This window comes from Aythya marila (assembly GCF_965140915.1).
Source record: "Aythya marila genome assembly, chromosome: 3".
Classification (NCBI taxonomy): Eukaryota; Metazoa; Chordata; class Aves; order Anseriformes; family Anatidae; genus Aythya; species Aythya marila.
The window spans coordinates 32908953-32920977 of NC_139044.1; the positions used below are offsets into that span (position 1 = coordinate 32908953).

The 12025-nt window shown below is 56.1% G+C and overlaps 2 protein-coding genes across 2 annotated transcripts; one reads left to right on the top strand and one right to left on the bottom strand.

The window, feature by feature from the left end:
* Window positions 1-347: 347 nt before the first annotated feature.
* On the bottom strand, window positions 348-8828 carry GTPBP2 (GTP binding protein 2). Its single transcript, XM_082755808.1, has 12 exons — window positions 8613-8828; window positions 7471-7497; window positions 7012-7196; window positions 6596-6704; window positions 5882-6079; window positions 5411-5585; window positions 4539-4758; window positions 4000-4135; window positions 3575-3633; window positions 2675-2846; window positions 2237-2401; window positions 348-1853 (listed from the first exon to the last, which is right to left on the bottom strand). The coding sequence occupies exons 1-12, from the start codon at window positions 8823-8825 to the stop codon at window positions 1656-1658; spliced, it is 1857 nt and encodes a 618-aa protein (XP_082611934.1). The 5' UTR covers window positions 8826-8828; the 3' UTR covers window positions 348-1655.
* A 502-nt stretch (window positions 8829-9330) lies between these two features.
* On the top strand, window positions 9331-12025 carry MAD2L1BP (MAD2L1 binding protein). The gene is given in 3 exon segments (XM_082758076.1): window positions 9331-9866; window positions 9869-10167; window positions 10668-12025. Coding segments are annotated over 3 exon segments (873 nt in total). The 5' UTR covers window positions 9331-9823; the 3' UTR covers window positions 11199-12025.

Consider the following 12025-nt stretch of genomic DNA (forward strand, 5'->3'; position numbering starts at 1 on the left):
CGTGTTCTCCTGGGCGGCGCTGGCAAACCCCTTGATAAGGCTGACACTATTTTAAAAACAAGCCGGGGCTTAGGTCTGTGCCCTAGAAAGCATCCCTTTAACCGGGCTGGGAGGGAACGAACGTGTGACCGCGAGGAAGCAGCAGCCAGAAGTGCTGTGCTCAGGGTGACGTGGCCACCCCGGGCTCGCTCAGATAAGCCGGGAGGGCAAGGCTGTAAACAGCAGCCCCGCCACGCCACGCCACGGGATTTATTAGGGCCGAGTGCAGGAAGCTCAGGAAGGGGTGACCCAGCACCCGGGCAGCAGGACAAGAGCCCACCTTCACTCCTTGCACGACTCCAGCCACCTCAATAAAACATCTTTATTCTGTACAGTGATATCTCGGTGCTGGGGGACACGGCTGCCACCAGCTGGCATCACCCCCCGCGCAGGGCAGCTTTCTAGCACCAAAGGCAGAAGGAGCACGATGCAGGGCTGAAGGGCTGGTGCTCGTGGCTGACCCCCACGATTTAACAGTCAGCAGCAAAACCAGAAGCTTATGTACAGCTCGGCAGCCCCTGCTGCACCCTCCAGGCTCAGAGGGGCCTGGAGGAGCTGCGTGACAGCGAGTGAAAAACAGAAGTGCTCCACTTTTCGTGCCCAGAGTCCTCGCTGGCAGCACCAGCTTTCCTCTCGCAGCACGCCCCAGTGGCAAGGGAAAAAAACAAAGTCTTTCTTGAGGAGAAAAAGAAAGCAATTCCCGTCGCTATCTAATCACAGCTACACAGAAGTCACGCTGGTGTTAGCAACGCTGCCTGCCCCCACACATTAAGGCAAGCGTGTGAGGAGCAGCGAGCTGCAAACCGCTGCGGCCAACACGCTGGTGGCACCGAACGTCCACAAAAACAACCTGCCCGTGCCAGCACAGGGCCCGGGCCCCGCTCTGCACCGCCACACAGCCTCCTGCTCTGCTGCTGCGAGGAGCAGACCCGAGTGCAAACGTCCTGCACCACCCACAGCTTCCTCTGAGTCCGAAAGTGGGATGCTGACAGAGTGCACGGGGACAGGGCGCCCGCCCGACAGTCAGGCACTCGGCTTGGAGTGATGCAAAACCAGCATACGAAGGGACACACCGCAGATTAAAAGCCAACCAGGGTGAAAACGGTGAAAAAGGGTCCTGAACGCGTTTCGAGAGGTTCGAGCAGGGCCTCTTCCATCCCCTCGGCCCGGAGGGACGTGCTGCGGGGTGACCCGAGGAAGTGCTGCGTTAATTAACCCAGAGCTCGGAGAGCTGGAGTGGGGCCAGATCCCGTATGCGAGGTGGGAAAACATCCCTTCACTGCTCGTCTCCCAGGGTTCTGCTCCTCCCAACCAGTAATTTCCAAACAGTAAACAAAGCCAGAACTTGCCTGCCCAGGTCTGCAGGTGCCTCTGATCTATTCTGAGGGAGGGCAGGGTAATGAAAGCGGCAGGCAACGCGGAGAACGTGCTCAGCTTGCCCCTCGTATGGCACTGAAGGCGAGAAACTCTCCGAGGCTCCATCTCCCAGCGTGGAGGAGGGCCCCCCCTGCCAGAACCGGACAGCAGCAGCTCCAGGCACCACTCGGAGAGCCCCGGGAGCTTCCATCCTTCTCCCCGGCCGTCGGTGAGCGGAGATCTCTCCGACCTCGTGGTAGTCAGAAGTTGAGCTGCCCAGGCCCCAGGGACTCCTCCAGGCCGTTTTCTTTGGTGGTGATGGCTTGGAGGTCAGTGACATGCCCGATGCCTTTGGTGACTCCTTCACGGAAAAGCAGCTTGGCTCCGATCTTCAGGTACTCCGGATGCTTGATGAATCGGAAGCAGACAACAGCCTTCTCTCCCGTCCGCAGCTTGTCCTGAAGAGAAAAAGGGCACAGCTTAGACCCACCTGCCCTGTCCGTGCACGCAGGTGCTAAGAGGAGGAAGCAAACGAGCGGGTTGACTCCCTCAGGCTGCACGGCTTGAGTCCTTCCCACTGCTGTTGGCGCAGGGGAGGGCAAGAAAACATAAGCTCTGGAGAAGGCAGAGCTCAATCCCCTCCTCAGTCTTGCTGAGGAGGAAACTCTTTAACACGTTGGGAGGGGAAATGGGTAGAGGGTAAAGGGATGGAGTGTGCTCCTAGGAAGGGACACGAGTACTCGGGATAGCAGTAGCCCCTCGCTTTAGTAGGGGACACAGCAGAATCCCAGCAAACCTCACAGGGAGGTGTGTTTTTCTCCACTTTCCTCCCATGCCTTACCTTTCCATGGATCTTCTCTACGATAGCGGTCTGCCGCACGTTCCCCACGTGCACTGTCACCTGAAAGCCTTTCCGGAAAGTCGTGGCATGGAACAGCAGCACAATCTCGGCCTCAAACACCGAGCAGATGGTGGGGTTCATCTCAGGGCTCACCATGACCATGCCCTGTACGACAACCCAAAGCTCAGACCGGTTAGGGCCAATCCCCCAGCCTCTGAACAGCACCCAAAAACCACAAACATCTCCACTCTGGGACCTGGCCTCGCACCCCACTCTCAGCCCAGTACTCACCCTATTTCACAGACCATTTCTTTCCCTTCCAACAGGTTTTCTACAAACATCTCTCCTTCACTCCCTCTCTACCAACTGGGGATCCCCAGGAAAGCCTCCAGTCCCTCTCGCTGGAGCAGAGATGAAGCTGGCAGCATCAGGACCCACCTTGCGCAGCAGGGAGCGGTCGAAAGGCCCGAGGGCCAGCGTGGCTGCCTGGCCGGCCCGCAGCACGCGGCAGGCTGAGCGGTTGCGTTGGATGCTGCACACTTTCAGCCGGAGGAACTTCCCGTCGTCCGTGGGGCCGACCACCAGGCTCTCCCCTTCTCGGCAGATCCCACTGGCCGGGGCACAACGGCAGGACAGAGCTCGTCAGGGGACAGGGAGGAAGATGCACCCTCTGAGATCACCCTACACAAACTCCCCAGGGCCAGGGAGGTGAGCGCCTTTGGGCTTTTACCCAGGCGTGGGACCAACTAACAGGGACAAAACACTGGTGGGGACAGGGATTTCCTACAGTAGGAGCAAAAGCCACACTATCACCCCTCAGAATACCAAATATCCCTCACACAGTGCCTGTCTCTCTGCCACACTCCGTTGTTTTTACTGGAGAGACTGCAGTTGCCACCCGTTTTGTGTTAGTGCACTCTTATCCAAACTGCCCTGATCACTCCCAAACGCTGAGGGACAGCTGACTTCTCATGGGGTGGCATGAGGTTAGCTTCTCCTGGGGTCAGGGGACTTGCCTTCTACATCTCCCCCTGCTTGAGGAAGAAGCAGAGCAACGCCTTGGGATCCTGACTAACCTCTGCTGACTCTAGATACCAGCGTGCCTTCCCCCAGCACACTCCAGGTCACACTCCTATCACGCTGCTTGCCACTGCACGAGCAATGATCTGCTCAGGGCACCTCCCAGCACCCTGCAGGGCTTTATCCTCCCTTGGCCCAGTTATCTGGCAGGAGTCAGCACGGAGCTTTGTACTGCTTCCACCTGCAGCGGGTAATTGTAACCTTGTGGGAACCCCAGCAACCACACACACCCACGCCCGTCTGCCTGGCCTCACTTACCTCGACAGAGTTCCTCCCACAACAGTCCCCACCTCTGGCACAGTGTAAATTTCATCAACCTGCAACAGGGAAACAAGGAACAAGCTGCTCAGACACCTAAGGAACAGCACTCCAGGATGAGAACAAGCTGCCCACCCAGGGGGAATCAGGCACCACTTGAGAGCTTTCATCAGCCTCTACAACCTTTCTCTTAGAGGACCCTCTGCCTTTTAAGAGGAAAAAAAAAAATCTCTCTGAATGTACATCCCTTGCTTAGGACAGAGCTTAGCCTACCAGGCTTTTTTCAATAAATTAGTTCTTTCTTTACTTGAACCAACAGCTCAGGAGTTCACCGTGTCTCTCCCTGTGGTGTCCAGAGTTCCCAGATGTTTATCACATGGCACAACAAGTGCAGTAATAAAACGAGCCAAACTACCCTTATGTACCTGAAACTCTGTGAGTTGTTGCATTAGTTCCTCCTGCTCTTTACTGTTGGTCAGTGGAGGAAGGATGTTGAGGAAGACTTTCAAGAGATCCAGGTTCTCCCCAGAAACGCTGGACAGTGTGAAGATTGGGGTGATGCTGCCAGACACAAAGAGAGAGGAGTAAACAGAAGGTGGCTGGGATTCTGAATCTACCCAGTCAGCAAGAGGACAGAGACTACAAAGATAAACAGCCAGAGCAGGAGGGCACATGGGCTAGGTGCAAACCTGCAGTAACCCCTGCCTCAGCGATTGCTTGAGGCACCAACCCTCTGTCAACCCACGTTTCTGTCTTGGAGAAGCAGCTCCATGAAACCTCTGGCACCTTCTGCTCCCAGAGCCAAGAAAAATGCCTGGGAGGCAAAAAACGCAGAGGTAGGAAACCTGATGAGGAGCCCAGATGTTCAAAATGTGCTGCTCTCCCCTGTGGTCACCTTTTCCCAGCTCCGCACAGCAGCCCAGTCTGAATTGCCTGGTCCCAGCAGAAAAGAATGGTCCCTTACTTGGGAGACTGTGCAAACTGCTGGGCTGCTGTAACAGCATCATCGTCTGAGGTGACGAGCAGGGGGAGCTTGTTGCAGCCCGGCTGCTTCAGAATTCGCTCCAGCTGCTTCACTGTCCGCTCCACGGTGGCTTTGGAACACAAGTCAACTTTGCTGATGACGATGAAGAAGGGGACCTTGAGGGCCATGGCCAAGCCCAAGTGCTCTCGTGTTGTGCCTGCTGCAGGAGAGAAGTGAGAGTGTTGGTGCAGCAGCATTCACCACTGTTGGTTGCTTACGCGACAGCTATGTCACCCAATTAGGCCCTCCTAATTGCCCACCCTCAAGATTTCACCCCAACTGCTCAGTCCATCAGGCAAGGAACAAACGACATTATTCTTTTCAATAAAAACCAAGAGCATTCCAGAAAAATAAAAACAACCCAGAATTATTGTAAGTGATCTCTTTGCTTCAGAAAGAGGCGGTAGTTTTCCCTCTTGAGCTACAGTTTGCCAGGGAACAACCACAAAAATGTCACAGAAAGATGTGGGAGAACTCCAGCTGCCTTTTCACAAGGCTGAAGGATTCAGCACCCCTAAGAATATGTAAAAGCTTTTTTTTTTTTTTTTTTTCCTTTTTCCCCCTAACAAACACAGCCCCAAATTCCAAACAAGCTTCTCTGTCCAGAGCACTGTTTAATGTGGTTTACGACTGGTAACCCAGCTCTGCTCCCCTCCCAGGCACTCACAGGCATTGGCCTACAAAAAAATCATTAGGGACTCGCAGACTACAATGTTTTTCTGCCAACTACCACTGCTAACAAAGACCTGCTCCCCCCATTCCCCATTTCTATTCACACTGCTGTCGGTGTATGCAGACAGCACCAGACTTACCAATGCCAGTGTTGGCGCTAACCACCAGCATAGCAAAATCCGGGCAGTAGCTGGTGAGGCCGAAGATGGTTGTTTTCAGGTACTTGTGGTGGCCAGCCAGGTCGATGAACGTGATCATCTTGGAGGAACTCTCACAGATCTCTTCTGCTGTTCGGGAGTCACTGTAATTTACCACCTGAGGAACATGAGGACTTGGTAAGTGGAGGAGCCTCAGCAGGCAAGTGAAGGAAGAGACAGCTCTTATCAGTCCACTTTAACCTCAAAATTAGTGAAGAGAGATCATTTACCACGGGTGCAAGAAACTACTTCTGTTGCAAATGGGCAGGCAGCACTCAAGTTCAGCTAAGGGGACACGGAGTTGTGCCACCTCTCTTCTCTCATGTCCCCCTCAGTGCTGTAACAGAAGGGTAGTCCTGTTCTCCTCCACCATCCCAACCACTCCCAGCTGAGTTCAGCAGTCCCCTCCCTCACCTCTCCTTTGCTGTTGAAGCCGAGAATTTCAAAACTGATGCTTGATGTTCTTCCTGACTGGATTTCATGGAGATGCCGGAAGAGGTTGAGGCGTGCTCGGCCCCGTCCGTTGTCCAGCTCGCCTTGCGTTAGGACACCCAACAGGGTTGACTTCCCTGAGTCCACATTCCCCAACACAGCCACTCGCAGGTCTAAGAACTACAGGAAAAAGAGAAAAGAAAAAATGAAACCAAACTGCTGCTCTGCTGGGTGTGTGTGAGCACTGCATGGCAATGGAGACGTGCCCCGGAGAGCTTCCTTCCACGATGGACACTGCAGCATAATCTTGCTCTGATTCTGCTCCTGCTCATGGCAAATGACAGCTGAGGAGTTGTGATACACTCTTGGGTGTTGTGACTTGACTCATCAGCAGGAAGTCTAAACTCTTCCTTGTTTGCACACTGGGCTGCATCACAACTGCTGTCAAAGAAGCGAAATAGTTTCTCGCATCTGATCCAGCCAATCTCTGCTACTTGGAATCTGCCGCAACCGCAACCTTGGAGATAAAAAGCACTGTCCTCAAAGTCGCCCTTTGGCAGCTCTTTAAAGCACCTGCTATGGCCCAATCTAGAGTAAAGTGCCTCTAGGGTTTAGGCTCCCATCCCAAAAGCAAGCTTCTTATGTGAAGGCTGTAAGTTGCCAGCAGAAGAGGACAGCCAAACCCCAGGTCCCTACCTGCTGGTTGTCAGGCACCTTTCGGACGAGCACCTCTGTTATCTTCCTTGGAACGTCGCTGTCGTAATCCACCTCCCTCTCCCGCAGCACCGTAATGTCAGCCCCAACCCTGGCACAAACACAGGAGGGAAGAGTGAGACACGTGCTTGTACTCGGCACCCCTTGTACCTGCACAGTCAGACCTGGCAAAGGGAACGGGACAAAAGCTAGGAATAGCAGGGCAGGCGCCTCAGGCTTTAAGCCAAAAAGTCCTCGAGCTGCCTTCCTATTTCCAGAGCCTCATGATAAGGGTATTTCAGTCATACAAAGATGTTGTGGAACGGAGCCACCAGCTCCTCTGGGGACTCCCGGAGCCAAGTCTCTGTACTGGAGGCTGTTTATACCCGCGGGTCCCTCAGACAAAAGGGAAGACGTACTTCTCTGCCATACGGCGCAGTGTCTTGAGCGAGGCGCGCATCTCCTCCTCCGAGAGGCCCACCAGCAGCCCGTTGTCCTCCACACCGATCTGATAGACGGCCTCACCGCGGCCTTCCTGTAGCCGCCACTTCATCTGCGTCACCAGGTGCTCAAAGCGGTACTGCGAGGGGTTCACCAGCTTCAGCTGTTTAACAGAGCGGGGAGTTACAGCCGCAGCTCGGGTGCAGAGGGAACCCCACTGCCCGAGCCAGCAACTCTCTAAATCAACCCCATGAAGCAACGCCACCAACCCTGAGATCAAACTCTTCCAGCTCAGCATACCGGGCATCGCTAGACACAGAGATTGTTCTTTAATACAGCGCTGCTTTTCTGTCCCTTCCTTTGACGTGCTCCCATAAGTTACTCACTGCAAGGTAATTGTCTGGGAGGAAGACTTCCTGCAACCACAAAAGGCTCACCTTGTACTCGATGTTCCCATCTTCTGCCTGGTCAGAGAATAAAACAAAACAAAGGTTAGATGCTGTGCCAGCAGGGACTTCTACGGGCTATATCAGCTGCACAGATACTCTGCAGTTTGTACTGACAGCTTCAGAGAGGGAAAACTGCAGAAATATACTGTTAGGTCACAGCCCATTCTGCCATTCACTCCTAAACTAAACTGGAACTTACTGTAGGTTGTGTGATGTAAACAGCAGAAACAACGATGAAAAACAGGTGACAAAACTAGAGAGTGACACAGGGCATCATACCGCTTTGGGGGGGGGGTTATTTATTTATTTTTTTACCGCCAGCAAAGGCTGTGGACAGTCACAGAGAGTTCCAGTTTCAGAAAACGTACAGCGTATGATGAAGTGCGTTCCCCCCTCCCCGCTCACATCCCACACTGCCAGCCAAACCACCCCCCTTGCACCTCGTCCAGCACCTTCAGATCGCCCGGTGTGCACAGAGACAGGGGACGGGGAATAAAAATTGCTGTGTATTTGCTCATTTATTGATACCCTCAAGTAACTTCTGCACTCGTCTGCTCTAAGCTCCAGGAGCCGAGCACTCTGCCAGCCCACGCTCAGCGCTTCCTTTTCCCCCGGACACCAGTTTGCAGGTCAGGAGAGGCAGCAGCCCTCTCTCCCTGCCTCCTAGCCCAGCTGCTAGCCACAGCCCAGCTCCTGGTGGCCAAAAACCAAGGGAGGGAAGCCCTGAGCTGCCAGCTCCGCTCTCGGGCAGCGGGGCTGTGCAGAGAACAGGGTGTAGGCGGGAGGCTTCCCTTAGCGCTCGGCAGCTGGCGGAGGGTAAGAAAAACCCCAAATAAAAGGGCTGGGTCTGCTTGAAGGCAGCAGAGGGAGGCGAGGCAGCAAGCGGGGTGGCCGAGAAGAGGAAGCGGCGCTGACAGCGCCTCGGGCCGAGGGGAACAACGACTGCGGGGGACGATCCTGCTCACGGAGGGCACCTGCCAGCCCCTCCGTGTCACCCCCCCGGGCAGGCTGCGAGCCCAGCAGGGCTGGGGCGCAGCACGGGGGGCACCGGGACGGGCACAGCCCCCCCGGACCCCCTTCCCCCGAGGACCCCCGACCCCCGCCGAGCCCCGTGGCGGCGGAGGGCTCACCTCGGGCGGCAGGTAGGGCGGGTTGTTGGCCTTCCCCCCCCGGCTCCGCCCGCTCTTCTTCTTCGCCTTCGAGCCGCCGCCGCCGCCGCTCCCCCCGCAGCCGCCGCCGCTGCCCCCGCTGCCGGTGCCGGGGGCGCCCCCCCCGCGCCCTCGCAGCGCGGCGCCCGCCGGGCGGCAGCAGCCCCCGAACAGCTCCGACACCCGCGAGTCCATGGCGGCCCCGGGCTCGCCGCCCGGGCTCCCCGTTGCCCCCCTCCCTCCCTCCCTCCTTCTTTCCTTCCCTTCCCTTCCCCTCCCCTCCCCGCCCGCTGCGCGGCGTCACGGGAAAGCGAGGCCGTGCCCACCGCCCGCCGCCCGCCTACAGCTCCCGGCACACCCCGCGCCGCGCCCCGCGGGTTGCTCTATGGAGCCCGCCTCGCGGGGGATGATGGGAGTTGGAGTCCCGCGGGGCGCTGCCGTTTCTCCCCCCCCCCCCCTCCGTGCCTCCCGGGGGTATCCGCGGAGGTCCGGGGGTTTTGGCAGCTCGCCGGCAGGGCCCGGAGCTCCGCCCGTTCGCCACCGGCTGCCAGCAGGGGCGGGGAGGCAGCGCGTTTGCGAAGACGCTCGCCATCAGCTGCGCAGAAACGGCAGCGGCTCGAGCTGCTCGGAGAGACACCGCGACCTGCTGCTAAAAGGGGGTCGGCAGCCAGACCGGCGGGCTTTTTGGGGACAGCCCTGCCGTGCCCGCCCCCGTCCCGCTGTCACTGAGCTCGCTGCTTCGGGCTCGCTCGTCCCACCGCCCGCCCTCCGCCGTGGCTCGGCGGCTGCGCCCAATGGGGCCGCGGCCACGTTGTTGCCAAACACGGGGCCGCTCCTCCCGCCGCCGCTGGGCCCCGCTCCCCGCCTCCGCCGCGGGGAGGCGCTGCCACGGAGGCAGCGGGGAGGGCACCGGGCCGGCATTGAGGGCAGGGACAGCCGCAGTTCCGTGACAACCACGGGAGATAAGGGGAGAAAAACCCCGCTGGCTGCAGGAAGGCTCCCACTGCGCCGCGGCCAGGGACAACACATGCTTAGGGAGGCCTTAGGGCTGGTGCAAGCAGCACCACGCCGCCTCAGCGCGGCGGGTGGCGAGAAAACGGAGCCACCGAGCGGCCACAGACGGAGCCCCCTCCTCCTCCTCTCCCTCCCCACCGCCCTCCGGAAGCCGCGGGGCCGGGCATGGCGCCGCTCCCATGGTGCCCCGCGGCGGCGGCCATTCAAACCCCAGCCGGGAGCCGCCGCCGCCGACAAAATGGCGGCGCCGGGGGACGCTGAGGCAGAGGGCGTGGGGGCGAGCCCCGCGGCCCCGCTGCTCCCCGCCGAGCCGCCCGCAGCCCCGGGGCTCGCCAGGGGGCCTCATCGCGGCGGGATGGCGGTGCCGCTCAGCCCCACGGTGTCCGTGGTGTTCCCGGGCGCCGTGAGCCGGGAGAGCTGCTGCCGCTTCGCCTGCGAGCTCCTGAAGCACGTCCTGTACCAGCGGCACCAGCTGCCGCTGCCCTACGAGCAGCTCGCGTACTTCTGCCGGCGGCCCTCGCAGGTGGGTGCAGGGTTTTGCTTTATTTTATTTTATTTTATTTTATTTTATTTTATTTTATTTTATTTTTTCCTGAGAAACTCTGCCAACGTTATGGGAAGTAGCTGGCGGGGCTCCGCGAGTTGTTATTTTTACCCCCTTTTGCCTCAGTTTGCGCTCAAAACACGTCGCTCTTCTTGCACAAATAAGACTAGCAAAAGCCTTTTGAAGTGGCTTCAGGGTGGAAGTCGGCCTTTGAAAGATGGGTTTTCTTATCTTTAAGATTCATTGGTAGCTTGATGCAGACTCAAATTGAGCAGCAGTAATGTGGCATTTCCTGTTATTCCTAGGCCTCCTGACTTCACATGAGAATACTTTATTGCCTTTAAAAGAAGCATAAAACCCTACGAATCTTCCTCAAGTTTCAGGGAGGGCATGTGCCATGCTTTCTGAAGAACGCATTGGGGCCCTCTCTGCTTCTTCATAAATGTGCTAATCTGTTTTTTGTTTCGGTTTCCATCCAGGTTGGGGACATGATTAAAAAGCCACCCTCTGTGGACCTGGCGAGCAAGAAATGCCAGCAGGTGCTGACAGATCTGGAGGGAATGCTCCAGCACTTGGAAGTGATGTTCAGTTTGACTCTGGTTCCCCGGGTCCTTATCCTGCTCGGAGGCAGTGCCGTGAGTCCCAAGGAGCTTTACGAGCTCAACCTGGAGGGGGTGTGTGTGGGCAGCACTGAGGAGAGCCTGAAGACCACATCCTGCGTGCGTAAGCTCTTTCACTCGCTCTTCATAGCGGATGTCTTCAGTGAACTTAAGGCTCTGCCTGCCATGGGCACTGTTGTTATGCTCCAAGGACACCGCGACTGTGGTGTTGAATGGTTCCGGCCCAAGCTCAACTATAAAGTGCCAACCCGGGGAAGGAAACTAACTGTTAATTTGTCCTGTGATGGAGACATCAGTATAAGTGCCTCAGCTCCTTCGAGTACGACTTCTGCTTGGGAGGACTACGTATGGTTTCAAGCACCAGTGACACTCAAGGGCTTTCATGAATGACCTGTGCTCTGTAGAATTTAAATGGAGTATTGAATAACCTTTGGTGCTGCTTTATGTGGTAATTTTATCAAATGCAACAGCACATTTTTATCTATCTGGATCTCTTCCCCAGGGTACCTACTGCCTTCCTGTAGCTGGACTGCGTTCTTCCGTGTTTGTCTCCTGAATTGTCTTTGAAAGCAAATACCCTCTAAGGCACAATTGCATACAGATACCATGATTCATTAGGGACCTGACCCGAGGCATAGGAAATGAATTAGTGTCTTGGGAATAAAACTTCTTAGCCACAGATTTGCTGAACTGACAAATACTGGATACAGTTTTCTGAGTTCTATTGCAGCCATATCTCTGGTAATAATGACTATGTTAACTGATTATCTGGGATTCTAGATAATGTATGCAATTATTAGTATAGTTTGCCTTTACAATGAAGGCTGTAACTATTTTTATCTACCCCACTGCTGTGAAAGGTGACATTTCCTGCAGTCTGATCAGCCTCGAGTACTGAAGTGCTTGCCCATCTATTTCACAAAATCAGACTTCCCCGTGACTCAGTTCCAGTTTAACAATCTAAGGAGGGGCACTTTTCAGCAGTTGGGAGACTTCGTGCCTAGCACAGTGCCTTTTACAGGCAGTGGAAAGAGGTTAAGCAGTCCTATGGAGGCAGGGGAGCACGTTTTCTTCCTGTTTTCTACTAACCTTTTAGTCCATCAGAGCTGACAATCAGTTTGATATACAGTTAAGATTAGGAATAAGCAATTTATTCTCTAGCCTTCTTCAGAGAAAGTTAGGACTCCTGCCCCAATGTGCTAGTTTATTCTCACTTT

What these genes read in the sequence shown, in the direction of transcription:
- GTPBP2 (XM_082755808.1), bottom strand. Translation starts at nt 8,825, where the DNA reads ATGGACTCGCGGGTGTCGGAGCTGTTCGGGGGCTGCTGCCGCCCGGCG. An exon ending in ATGGGAACATCGAGTACAAG is followed by an intron (nt 7,197 to 7,470) that starts GTGAGCCTTTTG and finishes TCTGTTAAACAG; the next exon opens with CTGAAGCTGGTGAACCCCTC. An exon ending in GCTTCAACAGCAAAGGAGAG is followed by an intron (nt 5,586 to 5,881) that starts GTGAGGGAGGGG and finishes CATGTTCCTCAG; the next exon opens with GTGGTAAATTACAGTGACTC.